Raw genomic sequence first — 18038 nt, 5'->3', positions numbered from 1 at the left:
TTGCAGTTTATATTGTACAGTGGTCTTCTGGGGACGAGACAATCGGTGGTTCACATAACCCCCCCCGGTACACATTCCATTTAGTCCAAATTTCTATCCATTTTTTGGGACAGCCCCGTGCAACGTATACAGTCTTCTCGCGAACCATACACCAGTCCATATCTTCTTTCCATTTCTTCAGCGTGGGTGCTGTGGCGGCCCCCCATAACTGCGCTATGTTGCGCTTAGCAATTGCCTGCCCCAGTGTAACCCATAACCTCCCTTTCACATTTAAATCTGTGGGCTCCCATATGTTCAAAAGGCATCTCTTGGCTTCAGGCAGCAAAGGCAACCCCCACACCGTACTCATAACCTTCAGAACACTGCGCCAGTAGGTCTGAACCACCGGGCACTCCCATAGAACGTGCAGGAACTCGCCCCGCAGTCCACATCCCCTCCTGCACAACCCATCCGCACTGCTCCCCATGTGAATCAGTTGTGTCCCTGATAGGTATACTCTATGTAGGATCTTTAGCTGTATTAGTTTTAGTTTGGCCGATATAGCCACTTCCTTGGGTGAGGAAAGCGCCTCCTGCCATTCTTCATCCTCGATTTCCAGACCATCTCTTTCCCATTTCTCCCTCAATGCTGTAAGGGGGTCAGGGGTGTGGTGTATGAGTTTTTTTATATGTGAGGGATATACGCTTGTCTGGTAAATGCCCATCAAGCAATCTGTCCTCAAGCGGGGATGCCTCAGGGAGTTCTGCGCCCGACGGGATGTTGGCCCGCAGCGCATATTGAATCTGCACATAACGGAATTTTTCTGATGCTGCCAGGTCGTATGTCTGTTGCAATGCATCAAACGTCACCACTCCCTCCCGCCCCCACATGTCCCGAATATGTGAGATACCGATGAGGTCCCACTTGTCAAACCCCTTGGTTCGCCCCAGCGTCCCCAGCCTTTCCGTATCCCATAGGGGGGTGGCCAGTGTGAGTCTATTGGCCCATCCCAATGCCTTGTTGGCCACGTGCCATGTATGGACTGCGTGTTTAGTGGGGCCTGTGAGTGTGTACCTAGTAGGCCTGGAATAGAGGGCTCTCGTGAAGTCACCACCTGGCAGCAACAACCTATCCATTCCGTAAGCTGGGTCATCCCCATTTCCGTACTGGCATTGATTAATCGCAGCCAGTTGTGCTGCCCAATAGTACTTCCTGATGTCTGGCAGGGCTATACCTCTGTCATAAATTCAGTGCTGTGTTGTAGTATTCAATCCCACTTGATAGACATGGAGTTATTCATTTGTTTCAGAGACGCTCTGCAGTTGCGTTAAAGCCACTTTTCCCAGGCGTTTGTTTAGATAGGGAGTCAAAGAAATAGGACAAAAAATATTAAGGTCCAAAGACGTGAGGGACGGCTTCTTTATTAATGGCTTGAAAATAGTGTTTTTTACGACATCACGGCAAACGCTCTGTGAAGGGAAGCTCGGAAGAGGTTCGAAAGAATGTCTAGATTGTTCTCGTTGTCTAGTTGTGTTATGCTGACTGCACATATGTCATGAGGCAAGCAAGATGGGTGACAATTTCTGATCACCTCAGTACCTCATCTTTGCTGGTAAAGGCAAAAGTTGTCCTGCAAGGAGCGAGGTTGAGGAGCAGAGCCAGGGTCAGGGGAATGTCCCAAGAGGCAGTAACGTACTGCACAATGCACTCCCTCAGCAAACAAAGGAACACCAAGCAGTATTGTGGTTGTTTTGGATGAGGTGACACTAGATTGTGTCCCCTCTTCCAAAAACAGTAGCTTTAGCTTCCCTTCTATTTCCTCTTACAGATCTGCCTTTTTCTGCTAAACCTTTACAGTCTTCCCCCATTTTACATCGGATCGTGTGCGGTTGCTTGAACCTTGTCTGGACTGGGTGTTGTGACCTCAGAGATGCAAGTAATTGGTCTCGCTGGCCTAGTCCCTCTTACTAGTAGTAGTATGTGGAATGGAAGGCTCTGTTCTGGGTGTTTTTGTGTGTGTGTGTGCATTTCTGCCTGTGCGTGAGTGCGTGTGTGTCTCCCTTCCCCTTTGTGTCAAATTGATCTGCATTGGTAATTGGTGACCACTGATAGACCTTCTTTCTTGTTCTCAGCAAGCTGCATGGGTATTCAGAGGAGGTGAACAACCTTCTGAAAGGTGGATTGACAGGACTGATCGCGGGGTACGTGTACGGAGGAGTCCCAGCTGCTCGCCACGCCAGGAGCCGCTACATCGAGCAGAGCCAGGCCGAGGTGTTCCGTCACCGGGTAGAGGCTGTGGTATGTACTGGAGCTGTCAGTACATGTGCGTAGCACTTGTACAGTGAACCTTGTAGAGTACTCATTGTTAAATAGGGCTGAAGGACAAGTCTGATTTGATAACTCTTGTGGTCCAATTCACATTTCACCTTAAACACTTGAATGGTAGAGTGATCACTGCATCTTCTGTCGCCTGGAGGCCTCAGTGGGTAGATTTGTTCACTCCCTCAAGAAGTCTCTCATCACACATGACTAGTCTTTGTCCTCCGGTTCTGAAGCGTTCAAATGGGTAGAAATGTTTTTTCTGTCACTACATCAAACGCTGCATACTGCGAGTTCAAAACTGCTGACTGACTTTTAAAAATGCATTTGCTTACTTCTGTTTAGTATTTCTCATTTCTTTTATTTTGCACAGTGAAAGCTGCTTAATTAAAAGTAGCAATTTTCTAAAAACAAATGTATTCTTCTGTTAGTATTTCTGGTTCCCTGTAACTTGACTTCAGCCCTAGGACACCCTATTCCTGGTAATGGGGATGTTTATACGCATGCATCAGACCATATCACACATCAGTTGTTGGTGATCAAAGGTGCCACATTCACATCACACTGGCTGCAGTGTCCATTACATGAGTGGGATAGAAATTCAGCCTCCACATTCAGATCTTGACCTCTGGGTAGATTTTGCCAATAGAGTGCTGCATTTATGCCTCCGATCAGTGTGATTTTGAAAGAGAAGTACAGACAATGGTGCATGAGGTGCCCACAAAACGCAGCAGGGTTGGGTAAGGGACGGTTGTTGCTAAATGGGATTTAGGAGAATGTGAGATGTAAAGTGTTTCATGCAGGTAGAGAGACATGGCTCTTTTTTGAGACTGCATTATCTTCTTTGCTGTAGGACATTTGTGCGGGCTGTTTTCACCTCCAAGAGGTGGAGATGCAGAACACAACAAGGGGCAAGGGTGGGTGCCACAGTTTACCATCCGTTTTAGTGAAATATTTAGAATATATTGGAATTGCTGCTCATCCCAGGTGTCCAGTAGGTATTTAAAGTCTGTTCTGCAGAGTGATCCAAGACAGCAAAGACAACAGTATAACATTTTGCCAAATGTTATGCATAAGTCCGTAAAATCTGGACGGGTGATGGCGAGAAGGATTTCTCCTAAGTCCATGCTTTTCCTATCTCACTGTGATCGGCCTGAGAACCAGAGAATGAATCCCACCACGGATATCAAGATTGAGACTGCTCAGTCTCTTTCTACAAAGATGCGCACCGAGGGACTTGGTTAGTGTGCGCTCTGTGCTTGTTTACACTCATCCAGGCCTAGAAGCAAAAGATTCTTTCTCTGCTGATCAGTCCTACATTTGAAAAACGTATTTCTGGAACTCCCACTCTAGAGGTGAATGTGTATAATTGAAACGTTTCCCTTTATACACCAAATCTTATAAGTGAAGAATGCATATCCAAGAGCTGGTCCATATACCTCCAGCAGGGAGTGCTCTTGTGCAGAGCTTCAGAAATGTACAACACCAGAGATAAAATGCCATATATGGAGAAATGTCTCCTCAGCCTTTGCAGTGATGGTCAGTATTAATTCTGCTCTGCTAAATTAGATATTCAGAAATCCATAGTGTGTGACAACTTAGAACTCCCATAATACTTTGTTGCTGACACTGCCAGACCCCTTTTGGGGAGGGGGAGCACAGGACAAGCAGAGACTTCAGCCATGGGGGCTAGGGTCGTTTGCCTCTAATGTCCTCTGGCTCATGCAACCATGGCTCTGCAAACTGGACCAAGTACAACCCCTTTAGCTCTGGCCTCTCAGGGTTGTGAGGGCAGCAGGTGCAGGCTTCTCGAGAAAGTAGTTTGGGGGGTGACTGGGCTCAGCACTCAACAGTCCCCCAGTTGGACAATAAATCTATGTTCAACCCAGTGCTTTACTTGAAGTACTTTAGTCTACACACTTAAAATGTAATAATTCACAGCAACTAAAAATAGGCGCAGTTCTTGTCTGGGCGCAAAGGCTACTATATCTTGTAGTTTGCCACACCTTGCCACTCTCTTGTCGGTCTTCCCTACCTTAGGTGAATCTAAGTGGTCTCCCCAAGCTGCGGTTAAGAGCATCTCACACAAGGCTCAAGGCTTAGTTGCAGATTGCACTGACATTCAGTCTCAGTTTTTAGTACATCTGCAGGGGTGGCAGGCTCCTGCCCTCTCTCTGCAGCATCTTGCCTTCAGGGTGCCTCAGATCAGATATTCAGCTTCTCCCATCAAGACCAAGATCAAAGGTGTGTAACCTCACCTCTGGGAAGCTGGCTGTGAGCCAGACACCAGCTCGGGTTGCACAGCAGTGCTCCGAGGACTCTGTTCTGCTTCCCTTTCACAGTTGAATAGAACTTGGAACTGAAACAACAAGAGGGTCAAAAGTATTTTCAGAAATGGTTTGGGGTGGTTCTTCTTTCAAATGTCCTCTCTGAGCTTTTCTACAGACACAGCTTTCGTGTAGGGCGATGCTCCTCAGGGTAGTCTCCAACCTTGAGTACCCACAACAGAAGCAGAAGGAAGGTGTGAGGTCTCTGCAACTGGCTTTTATCTGCAATACTGAACAGTGATCAGAAGAAGAGAAAAAGGTGGGCCTCAACTATAGGGTGTTTCCCACCCTTCACAACAGAGACTGCTATCGCAAGCTTCACCCCCAGGATCTACCAAATGACAGTGCTCGGGGAGACTAGTCTGTGGCTCCTCTCAGTAAAAGGCTGAATCGCATTTCTAAAGGAGTCTTCTCGCCTGCATCTCCACTTCAGTTCTCCTTCCAGCTTTGGGAATGTCAGCAATACACTTCCACTGTCTTGGAAAATAGCTGTGCTTTTTATCTTGTTCCGACGAGCAGGCCAGTGGTTTCTAAAATGAAACCTGCAGGCTTCCACTACTCAGTTTCACTCATGCTCACAATGTATACACCATAAAGGACGGACAGACACACACGTGCGGACACACACACACGTGCGGACACACACACATGTGCGGTCACACATGGGCACGGACACACACACACATATTCTCTTAGCACTCGGATCTGGGTTAGTGCATGTGGAGCTTTACAGCAGTGGATCTGCAGGACTCCATTCTAAACTGGGGTGGCGTGGTGAGCAAAAGAATGATGGGTTTAACCCAGATCTCTTGACTGGGGGTGAAAGTTTTGATTTGTTCTGCATTCCGTCCATCAATTGTGTGTCTTTTGCTTTCTCGCCCTAAGTGCACCAGGTATGCCCAAACGTGAGTCCCGTGCTCTCCGTGCCACTGGAATCAAGCTATCCTGGCTGAAGAGGGGTGAAACCCCGAAACCAGTCCTAGGATGCTTGTTTCTGGTCCAGGGAGAACATGGCTTGGCAGTTAGGGCTGGACTGTTCCCTTGAGGCACAGGATCAAGACTGATTTGCATATGGCCAGGTCTAAACTGGGGTGGCAGAGTGGGCTAAAGAATGATGGGTTTAACCCAGATCTCTTGACTGGGGGTGAATGTTTTGATTTGTTCTGCATTCCGTCCATCAATTGTGTGTCTTTTGCTCCATTCTTGTGACAAGAGGTAACAAGGTCTGGTCAGAACTTCTGAGTTACAAAGCACCGTACGCTGCCGCAACGATTATACGTGCTAAACCCATGACAGCGACGGTAGTCCACTGTCAGTAAATTGAGGGCACGCTCGGGGCACCCCTCCAGGTCACAGGGGAGGGTCAGGACCACACTCTTGTCCAGGAACAGGCCTTCGCTCCCACACTAGGTTAGCTTATGACAGAGGCCAAAATTCCCAAAAATGGGATACCAAATACAGAGCTGGGCAATCTGGGCAGAGAAACATGTCCACCATGCAGGAGACATTCCAGTCCCAATACACACATCAATTTTTTTTTTTTTATTGAACTTTATTAAGTATACATAGCGGTATATTACATGACCACAGGGGTGTACAACGTATTACAGTTACATAAAATTAAACTGGAATTCGCAGACATTTAATACACATTGGACATTGAACCCACCCCGACACAACACTATCGCCCACATATTATATCACAGCTATGTGGACCCATGCAAATATTAGCGAGGTGTAGTGAAGGTTATCCCATTTACCAACTGTTGATTAATGTCTTGGTATACCCCTATTTGGTTCCTGTATGACGAATTTCGCTTACCCATTGCGGATTAGACCTGCCCTCGAGTGTAATGTGCCCTATCACTCCTCGTGTTAAAGGTGACTGCAGCATAGCACATGAGCGCTCAGTCAGCGTAATTGCGCAGGGATGTCAGTAGGGGTCCCATATCTCGCTGGGGCGCGACGAGGGCAGCACCAGCTCCAAGTATGTGGTAAGTTGTTCTTTACAATATGTTAAATCAGCAGGCCACTCCCTAAATTTGGGGGCGTGTCCCCTACCCCACCTGCATGCCACTCGCCTTTTTGCTATCCGCATACCAAGATGTGCAGATTTCCTATGCATCGATGGCAATTCTTCTGAGGATCCCAGCAAGGGGACTACGGCCGACCTTGGAATGTGATATCCAGTCATCTTGGATACTGCCTCCAATACTCCCCCCACTTCCCCCCACCCCCACCCCCCAATACTTCTGGATTGTGTTGCACTGCCACGCCAGATGTAAGAATCCCTCTCTCTCGCTCCCGTATCCATTGCAGCGGTCAGTATCCCAAATTTATATCTACGTAAGCGCACAGGGGTATTATATGCACGATGTATGAATTTAAAGTGTATAATCCTTAACTGGCTGCTTGCCGTGATGTTCCCTGTCTGTTTGCAGCAATATTCCCATTGCTTATCTGCAGGTGTGGTTTCTAGTTCCAACTTCCACGCCTTTCTCGCCTCCTGTTGTGTACATGGGCGCTCTAAGGATGCCGCGCGGTCCAGCCTGGATACCACATGACCTGCTCCATTCATTTGAAGAAGAGTGTGCAATGTATCACATTTAGGGGGTTTGTGTAGGAATATGGGGGTGTTTGCTCTCATCTCGTGTCGCAGCCTAATGTAAAGGAAAGTTTCTAGTGGCGTGCCGCCTTCGTACCCAAGGAGTGTGTATCTATCCTTTAATATCCCATCCTGATACAGCTCTCCCATGGTGTTGAGGTTGCACACTCTGAGCATTGTCCTGCAGACTGTTTCCTGGGTAACCAGGGCTAGATGCATGTATTGAAGCGGCAGCATTGGAGAGTATAAAAAGGGCTTGCCTACTTTTTTGCCCAACCGTTTCCATGCTAGGTTAGTGCATACAACCGTTGAGTGTACAGAGCTCCACTCTGGGGAGCACGCTTCGAGGAAGGCAGTCCAGGTCAGTGGAGTCCTGTATCCCTGCTCCATTGCTAAGTGGGGCATGAAAGGTGGCGGATGGAACCAATGTATAGCATGCTATGCCTGTGCGCACAAGAAATATAGTTCAATATCTGGTGCCTCAAACCCCCCCCTCCCCCGTGAGACTAGAAGTGTCAGTGTTTGCCAGCTGATTCGGGGTTGCCTACCTCCCCATGCCAGCCTGATGAGCAGAGATTTAATTTCACTGAAGAAAGGGCGGCCTGGGTGATATGGTACTGTAATAAATAGAGGAGTTTTGGCAGGAGGATCATTTTCATCAGCAAGATCTTACCTTCCGGGGCAGTGACAGGGATCCAGCGGGTGATTGAAGTTGTAATGGAGTCCAAACTGGTACCATAGTTCGCCCTCAGTGTGTCTCCCCTGTCTCGAGCAATTCTTACACCCAGATATTTTATCTCCAAAGCGCACCATGTTAGGGTAAAGTCTAGAGGAATCTCCAGAGTGAAGGGAGTTATAGGAACTATTTGGGATTTGCGCCAATTGATATGTATCCCTGAGATATCCCCAAATCGGATGAATTCCCGCAGGATAGGGTTCAGACTAATGCTCGGCTCGCGATGGTAGAGTGTGATGTCAGCATAGAGCGAGACTAGAACATGCTTCGAGGGGTATGGTATGGCATATTCCCTGTGGTGATGACGAAGATTGGCAGCTAAGGGCTCGATGGCAAAGGCAAATAGTAAGGGTGACAGGGGACAACCCTGCTGGGTACCCCTGGAGTTCAGGAAAGGGGCGCAGTGCAGGCCATTCACCTTTTTGACTGCCGTGGGTTGGTTATATAGCAGAGCTATCCAGCCAAGGAATGCCGTGGGTAAGCCCATTCTACCCAGAATGGCAAGCAGGTAGTCCCATTCCAATGAATCAAATGCCTTTGTGGCATCTAAAAACACAGCCACTGCATTCGATTCTGGGTCACTGTCTTGCAGCAGCGCAAAGATGGTGCACAGATTATGCAAGGTTGCCCGGCCGGGTATTAACCCTGCTTGATCGGGCAACACCAGTCCCGTCATCAATAGGCTCAGCCTGTTGGCTAATATTTTAGCCAGGATTTTGGAGTCTTACTTTATTAAGGACAGAGGTTTATAAGCATCACATTTGGTGGTGTCCTTACCTGATTTAAGGAGAGAGATGATCAGAGCTTGTCTCATGGATTGCGGGAGAACTTTGTTCTCCCTGGCCTCTTCGGTCACCTGTCTGAGTATAGGAACGAGTTCCTCTATATAACATTTGGAAAAATCAACTGGTATGCCATCGGGCCTGGGTCCTTGCCAGAGCACAGCTGCATAATGGCCTCCCGCAACTCGTCCTCCATATCCGCTGCTAGAAATTCCCTGCGACTATCGTTAATCCACTCGAGTGCAGTGTCTTCGGAGTATGCTACCACACCGATCTGACCAATTCCATGCGAACTGTAAAGGCGTTGGTAATGGGAGGCAAAGATACTAAGGATTGTTGTGGAGTCTGTATGTAATATTCCTGTCTCATTTTCCACACTAAAAATGTTATTTGAAAACTGGCGGGCTCTAATTACCTCGGCCAGAACTTTTCTGGTGTCTCTCAACCTCTCCATATGTTCGGGCGCGAGTGTGCTCCGACCGAGACACATCAACTTTATTTTCTTCTTTCTGTCTTAGCGAGCGGCCCACAATGCAGGACTGCGAGGCTTCATACGGTATGGCTGGCGCTGGGGATGGCGAGTGGCTGCGTTTGTGACCCTCTTTAAGTAAGTGCTGTGTTTGTCTAAAGTTTTACCATGTCATATTACTGTTTCCGATGTTTCATATTTAAGAACAGACCCCGATTTGTTGATGGTTTTGTTTTTATGGGGTAGATACTCTTCACCAGCACCTTCTAAGGCTCTACAAACAGGGCGAAGCACAAACCCTTTAGCACGAGACTCAGTGGTAGTGAGGGCAGCAGGTGTAGGCTTCTCCAGCAGGTATTTTGGGGGTGCTTGAGCACAGCACTCAGCAGTCATCAAGCATCACAATGACTGAATATCCAACTTAGTCCATTTATTTAGGTACTTTAATTTACAATGTAATAATTCAAAGCAACCAAAAACGGTCACAGCTCTTGTCTGCGCACTAAGAATACTGTGCCCTGTGGTGTGCCTCACCTTGTCCCTACCTCATGGGTATTCCATACCTTGGGTGAATCGAAGTGGCCTCTCCCAGCTGGGATTAAGTGCACCCCATACAAGTCTCACGGCTTAAGTGCAGATTGCACTGTTGTTCAGTCTCCGCTTTAAGTGACAGGCTCCAGCCCTCTCTAAGCAGAAGGCTGGCTTCAGGGCGCTTCAGGCGATACTGGAAGGCTATAATGGAAGCCCCCGAAAGTCAACAGCCTGGAAAAGATCCACCAATGAGTTACTATTGTGAAGTATAACTTCCATGAAAGACTCTCGGTTTGTAACGCTTCCCCGGTAGAGCACTCCTTGCTTCACTTACACACATACAAGGGTCAGCTGCGTGGAGCTGCAGATCTTTGAAACCTCTCATTTATTTACAGGTCTTAAATTGAATGCCAGAATGAGAAGTATACAAAGTACAAACAAGTCTTCACGGTTACAAGGAGACAGTGGCTCTTCTTGCTCATTAGCAGGGAAAGGTCTTATGTATGGAGTCTTGCTGAAGAAAGACCTCTAGTAGCCACTGACCCTGTTAGCAGAGCTCGAGTCCAAGGCCCACACGATGGAGAGGCCTCATTGAAGGAAGTGAGTGCAGCGCCAGTGGCAGTCTAGCCTTTCACGTCGGTGTATTCTTTCCTAGGGCTCACTTGTAATGCACACTGAGCATTCCTGGCGTCTGCGTTTCCCTCTTCTATGTTGGCACAAAACTGTTAGTAGAGGGGATAAAATGAAAGTCAGGCGATAGAAGGAAATGGATATCCCCCCCCCCCAATCAATCAGACATCCCCCCCTACTAAGGAGAACACTTGTATGTACGTGCAGTTAACTTGAGTTGCAGCTTGCTAAAGTGAAGCAGGAACACCGAAGCTAATACAAGGGGAGATCAACCAGTCAGGAAGCGAAGAACTGGGCCTTGCATCAGCCAGTACACTTGGATAAAGAACTGAACAGGAGCGTGAATGGAGAGAACATGAGGACACCAATGGGCCACAAAAGAAACTCTGTTAATGAATTGCCAAGGAAAAGGAAGCGGGGGAAAGAAAGACTAGGCAAAGATAACCTAATGGGACCATCGGCGAGAAGGCACTGGGGAAGATGGAGATGGTTGCTTAGTGCGGGGGGTATTACTTGTCATAATTCTGTCTTTTCATCCAGCTATCACAGTTCGCTATTGTAAAGCTGGACATAAGAAGCCCTGGTCTTTCTTACTTGTGGAGACATCTCCAGAACCTGGAGGTCGGGAAAACAATAGACTGAAAGCATTAATTTCACGTTTTATGTATTCATGTGGGAGTGACCTTGAAGCAAGGTCAGTGGAGCACTTCACAAGAACAGTATAGAACAGGCGGCTAAGGATATAAAAGGTGAAACGATGGCATAAACCGCGGGGTAGGATATTAGTGTAATAATGTTGGAAGGTAGAGTGTTGTGTGGATGCTGGTTACGCCTCACCCTCTAAAACTATCACAATACCACAAAGAAGGTCCTTGGATTCACAATAATAAATCTTTAACTCAGTCCTGGTAGAGTGGCAAAAAGCAGTCGAGCTTTACTACAAAGTTAAGTATTTCAGAGTACCAACATGGACGATAAGTAATTGACATGACTCAAAAGAAATCCAACACCAATTTATAAACAAATAGCAGATTTTTATATAATTTTAGTCACCAAAGCGAGCACAATTGAAGCAGTATAACTAGAGTTATGAATTTTGGAAGGAAAATAAATCAGTGCCTTTAAATATGGCAAAACTTTGCCATTGCGGTCAATGGGGAAATTATACTAGTTGCAATCGGTCACTTGCAGGTCAAGTTAGAATTGTCGAGAGACAATTGATTCAAATTGGTCTAGATGTGGGTAGTAGTGTACACCAAATTACTGTAAGGTACTGCACAAACACAAGTCCTATCCGCACCGCTGACCACTAATGTTAGGTACTGAGGTTTCTAGTTGGCAGAGTATAAACCCCATCCAAGCAAGAGTCACTGTCTTAGTCAGGATAAGTCTGATACACAACCTAAAGTAACCTGTGCTCACCCTCTGGTAGCTTGGCACAGAACAGTCAGGCTTAACTTAATAGGAAATGTATAAAGTATTTGTGCACGCTGTGATTGCAGTAACACAGTGAAAACACCACAAAAAGACTCCAAACCAGTTAAGAAAAATAGAGAATATCTGAGTAAAACGAGACTAAAACAACGAAAATCCAATAAGCCGAAGTTGAGATATGAATTTTTAAAGATTAAATGCAAAGACAGTGCTTAGAAGTCACTAGCAGTCAAAATCTTATTTGAGGTCGCGAGAGACCAGTACAAATCCAAAGTTCAGGCCGACCGCGATGGAGGGCAGGCTGGCTACGGGACCCATGCAGGACCTGCTGAAAAATTACCTTGACGCGCATCAGCCTTATGTGTCTGTCTCCAGGCCCATAAGAGCTCCCAGCTGCTGGCACCTGCGCACTGATGACGCGCATCAGTATTATGTGTCTGTCTCCAGGCCCATAAGAGCTCCCAGCTGCTGGCACCTGCGCACTGATGATGCGCATCAGTATTATGTGTCTGTCTCGAGGCCCATAAGACCTCCTAGCTGCTGGCACCTGCGCACTGATGACTTGCATCAGCATTATGTGTCTGTCTCCAGGCCCATAAGAGCTCCCAGCTGCTGGCACCTGCGCACTGATGATACGCATCAGCATTATGTGTCTGTCTCCAGGCCCATAAGAGCTCCCAGCTGCTGGCACCTGCGCACTGATGACGCGCATCAGCATCATGTGTCTGTCTCCAGGCCCATAAGAGCTCCCAGCTGCTGGCACCTGCGCACTGATGACGCACATCAGCATTATGTGTCTGTCTCGAGGCCCATAAGAGCTCCTAGCTGCTGGCACCTGCGCACTGATGATGCGCATCAGTATTATGTGTCTGTCTCGAGGCCCATAAGAGCTCCTAGCTGCTGGCACCAGCGCACTGATGACTTGCATCAGCATTATGTGTCTGTCTCCAGGCCCATAAGAGCTCCCAGCTGCTGGCACCTGCGCACTGATGACGCGCATCAGCATCATGTGTCTGTCTCCAGGCCCATAAGAGCTCCCAGCTGCTGGCACCTGCGCACTGATGACGCACATCAGCATTATGTGTCTGTCTCGAGGCCCATAAGAGCTCCTAGCTGCTGGCACCTGCGCACTGATGATGCGCATCAGTATTATGTGTCTGTCTCGAGGCCCATAAGAGCTCCTAGCTGCTGGCACCAGCGCACTGATGACTTGCATCAGCATTATGTGTCTGTCTCCAGGCCCATAAGAGCTCCCAGCTGCTGGCACCTGCGCACTGATGACGCGCATCAGTTTTATGTGTCTGTCTCGAGGCCCATAAGAGCTCCCAGCTGCTGGCACCTGCGCACTGATGACGCGTATCAGTATTCTGTCCCTGTCTCCCATCCCATCAGAGTGCACAATTGCACTGGACGCTTTGGGCCTTCAGCACAAACACGCTCCCTTTCAGTGTAAAGTTTCCATCTGCGACAAACTTTCAAAGCCTTCTGCTCTGCTGCCACCTGACGATGAACTGGTAGAAGTGCACACTGTGTCTGACCCGCTGGTGTCTGACTCTTAAGGGTGGGCAGGTGAGACCGCGGGTTGAATGAGCCGGGGCGAAAGGGGTTATTTATTTTAGTTATTTATTCATTTGTTTTGAGTTATATATTGACCCCATGTTACATTACTCAAGGCGAGAATCATGTTTTAGGGACCGGGAGCATGAAGTGACTCCCTTTTACTGAGGGCTCGCTCTGTTGAGACTGCTGACTATCCTGTCTGTTGCAGTTTGGCTACATTGACCCCTGACTTTCTTCCAAGATGAATCCCTTCTTGCTGGACATGTATCGTGAGTTGCTCCAGATGAGTCCTTTCTTTCTGGACATTTATTGTGCATTGCTGCAGATGAGTCCTTTCTTGCTGGACATGCATTGTGCATTGCTCCTGATAGATCCCTTCTTGCTGGACATGCATCATGCGTTGCTCCAGATGAATCCCTTCTTGCTGGACATGCATTGTGCATTGCTCCTGATAGATCCCTTCTTGCTGGACATGTATCGTGAGTTGCTCCAGATGAGTCCTTTCTTGCTGGACATGCATTGTGCATTGCTCCTGATAGATCCCTTCTTGCTGGACATGCATCATGCGTTGCTCCAGATGAGTCCCTTCTTGCTGGACATGCATCATGCGTTGCTCCAGATGAATCCCTTCTTGCTGGACATGCATTGTGCATTGCTTCTGATGAATCCCTTCTTGCTGGACATGCATCATGCGTTGCTCCAGATGAGTCCCTTCTTGCTGGACATGCATTGTGCATTGCTCCTGATGAATCCCTTCTTGCTGGACATGCATCATGCGCTGCTCCAGATGAATCCCTTCTTGCTGGACATGCATTGTGCATTGCTTCTGATGAATCCCTTCTTGCTGGACATGCATCATGCGTTGCTCCAGATGAGTCCCTTCTTGCTGGACATGCATTGTGCATTGCTCCTGATGAATCCCTTCTTGCTGGACATGCATCATGCGCTGCTCCAGATGAATCCCTTCTTGCTGGACATGCATTGTGCATTGCTTCTGATGAATCCCTTCTTGCTGGACATGCATCATGCGTTGCTCCAGATGAGTCCCTTCTTGCTGGACATGCATTGTGCATTGCTTCTGATGAATCCCTTCTTGCTGGACATGCATCATGCGTTGCTCCAGATGAGTCCCTTCTTGCTGGACATGCATTGTGCATTGCTTCTGATGAATCCCTTCTTGCTGGACATGCATCATGCGTTGCTCCAGATGAGTCCCTTCTTGCTGGACATGCATTGTGCATTGCCTCTGATGAATCCCTTCTTGCTGGACATGCATCATGCGTTGTTTCAGATGAGTCCCTTCTTGCTGGACATGCATCATGCGTTGTTTCAGATGAGTCCCTTCTTGCTGGACATGCATCATGTGCTGCTCCAGATGAGTCCCTTCTTGCTGGACATGCATTGTGCATTGCTCCTGATGAATCCCTTCTTGCTGGACATGCATCATGCGTTGCTCTAGATGAATCCCTTCTTGCTGGACATGCATCGTGCGTTGCTCCAGATGAATCCTTTCTTGCTGGATATTTCTCGTGCATTGCTCCAGATGAATCCTTTCTGGCTTACATGAATCATTTCCCGCGAAGGATGAATGGACTTCTAGGTGCATTCATTATTGCTGAAAATGAGTTCTTTATTCCCTGAGATGAATCATTTACTCTGGAGATAAATATTTATATAGAAGAATCGTTTATAGCACCCTATGTAATCCGGTTTGCAGCCAGGGGCCCCTTTTTTGCTGTTCACGACTCCTGTTAATGTATATCGACACTTTTCTCCTGTAAATCTGAAACTGTAATGCGGGAGACGAGTCACTTAGTGCAGAAGAAGAAGATATTAAACTGGGCGATGAGCCCTTAGTTCCCTTGATGAATACTTGAATTCTGATGATGTAAATGTTGTTCCTCAGTGTAGATGAATCTTGAATGCCAGTCCTTTTTCACTGGCAGAGAATCATTGTTTCATGTTGGTGCATCCCTTATTCCAGTAAATGAAACATTCGGATGGATATTTGTAACCGTAGATTTCTCACCTTTCGAATATTCTGCTGTGCCAGACTAAATCCAGAGAACTCTTCAGCAATGGTGACATATGGCACCAGGTGACTCTGCGGTGACTCCATACTGCCCTGGAAATGATGGATCAGAGCTGCAAATAGCACCAGCACTGCATACAGGAAACTTGTTGGTCACTTGCCAAAGACTGCAAAAGGGTTTTCTCAGCATGCCAGGGACGACATCTGCCCTGAATTGGAGAATCACCCTACGCAACCCTTGCTTTGACTGCAGGGAGCATATGGCAGTCATGGACCCGCTCAGCATGTGACTTTTGTGCTTGGACTCTGGACAGTTGTATGATAACTGCACCATCATGCACAACCAGGCAATCAGGAAGCAGGAGGAGACACTTTGTCGCTGAGCACAGGAAGAGGTCGTGCTTGAAACAGAAGTCCCGCTCCAAGTTGTGGGGTCATTCTTGGTTGAGGTTGGTACCACTTGAAGTCCATTCCCACTCAAAATTGCGCCATAATCTCAAGAAAGCCAAGCAGGACTCGATTCCTTGTCACCACCCGGAGTCCGGCGAGAATTCACGAGGGCGTCAGTCAAACAGTCATTTTCTTCCAGCTTCTATAGACTTTGATCTGGTCTCGGCATGTGCCAAATTCCCCTAGCCATTGTCGACTGAACAGCAAATGCACGCCTTCAAGGAAGCAATACTGAAGAATTTCCCAGATGCTGCCCGCTCCTTTGCAGGGGCCCCCAGTTGGGCTCTCCTCTGATGCCGACTGACTTCTCGAGACCTGTTTGTGGGTCTGTACTGGCTCCGGTCTAGACTTCCACACTGGCCCCAATATCTGTACCAGCTCCTTTGTGCTGACACTGGTCGCATTTCTGTCAGCACTAGCACCGGACCCAGATCCGATGCTGGTCTCCAACCTACAGTTGAGGTCAACGCACGTCAGGCTTTGGAATTACTAAAGCGTCGCTAGTTGTCATCAGTCCGATTCCAGTCCTCAGCCTCTCCTTTGTTGCCTCATGTGGCTGTGATTCTGTTGTGATTCAGGGCCTATCTAATGCCCCCCCCCCCCCCCCCCCCCCCCATGACACCGATGAAGAGGACAGTGTGCTCCCCCTTCACTGCACTGATGAAAGGTTGGATCTTGATTTCCAAAATGCCAGTGGACTAAATTGATCCATGAGCCAGAGCCTGGCAGCACCTGGGCCACCAATGGAAGGAAGAGCCTCTTCCGGAATAGTAGTGTGAAGAGCAGCAGCAATGTTGGACTTTCACTTGACTACCATTGAAGCGAAGGTGAATTATTATGACAGATGCGTCACTGCTTGATTTGGGGTGGGGGGGTGGAGGGGTCACCTGAGAGGTGGAGCTCAGAGGACTCTGCTCGGGGGTATGGGGGTTACCTGGGAGGTGGAGTTCAGAGGCCTCTGCTCGGGGGTGGGGGGTCACCTGGGAGGTGGAGTTCAGAGGCCTCTGCTCGGGGGTGGGGGGTCACCTGGGAGGTGGAGTTCAGAGGACTCTGCTCGGGGGTGGGGGGTCACCTGGGAGGTGGAGTTCAGAGGCCTCTGCTCGGGGGTGGGGGTTTACCTGGGAGGTGGAGTTCAGAGGCCTCTGCTCTCTTGTGGGGGGCCTGCTCCACATCAGTCTTCTGGAGCCTTGGTCAATCTGTTTAGCCCTGAAAGCCTTTCTGCCCTTCATCAAAGAAAGGTTGATGCGGGTCTTTGCAGACACCCGACCGCCATGTGGTACTTCAACAAGCGGGGCAGGATGGAGTCCTGGATCATGTGTCAGAAGGGCAGACCCCTCTGCAGATACCTGGCCCTACAAATCCTGTTCCTGTTGGCCAGGCACCTGCAGGATCTCCAAATACCAGAGCAGACGAGCGGAGCAGGCATCAGCTGGCAGACCACGATGCTGTTTGTTCCCGAGGTGGCACGGGACATTCTTGGCTAGTGGGCAGTTCCTTGGCTAGATCTGTTTGCTACCATTCAGAAGGTGTAGTATCAAGGCTTCGGCACATTGGAGTTTCCTCCAGGACTGTGACTAGGAGAAGCATTCAATTTCCAAAGACATGCAGGACTCATGTACATGTTCCTGTTGCTGCTCCCCGAGTGAGTTGTGAGATAAGCTATGACCGGCTGTGCCAAAGTCATCTTAATAGCCACGGATTGGGACAAGAGAGCGTGTCACCCAGAGCTCCTGAGTGCTTGCCCTCTAATCCACCTACCGCCTTAAGATGGGCCTCCTCTTTCATACTCATTTGTCACGCCGCAGAGGGATTTGGACCTGGTCTTAGTATTTTTTATGCACATTTTGTTTGAGCCAGTGAACAGCTGTTGCTGCGAGGACTGATTCACCATTACATCGGCGCACCAGGTACCTGAACTTGAAGCACTCTCAGTGCAACATCCCTGCACCATCTTCTTTCTGGACAAATCAGTGCTGAGGACCTTGGGTCCTACTTGCCCAAGGTAATATCTCCCTTCTGTTGGCCAATCGCTTGCCCCGCCTGCATTCTTAACTCCTCCACATCCTTCAGTAGACGAGGCGAGTCTCCACTGGCTCAATCCTGAGGTGTCCTTGAGCTCCTACGTTGATCACACAAAAGATTGCCATTTGAGTTTGGTCTTTGTGAGCTTTTCTACTGCAAAGA

General features: G+C 48.4%; 1 protein-coding gene across 1 annotated transcript in view; it reads left to right on the top strand.

The window, feature by feature from the left end:
• The window catches only part of TIMMDC1 (translocase of inner mitochondrial membrane domain containing 1), a 97750-nt gene that overhangs the window by 34049 nt on the left and 45663 nt on the right, over positions 1 to 18038 (top strand). The window contains exons 3-4 of the mRNA XM_085620729.1: positions 2112 to 2277; positions 9267 to 9355. Coding sequence (XP_085476855.1) covers positions 2112 to 2277; positions 9267 to 9355 — 255 coding nt within the window. The remainder of the gene's footprint in view (positions 1 to 2111; positions 2278 to 9266; positions 9356 to 18038) is intronic.

Source organism: Triturus cristatus, chromosome 8 (assembly GCF_964204655.1).
Source record: "Triturus cristatus chromosome 8, aTriCri1.1, whole genome shotgun sequence".
In the NCBI taxonomy this organism is placed as follows: domain Eukaryota; kingdom Metazoa; phylum Chordata; class Amphibia; order Caudata; family Salamandridae; genus Triturus; species Triturus cristatus.
This window is presented reverse-complemented; position numbering and strand designations above follow the sequence as displayed.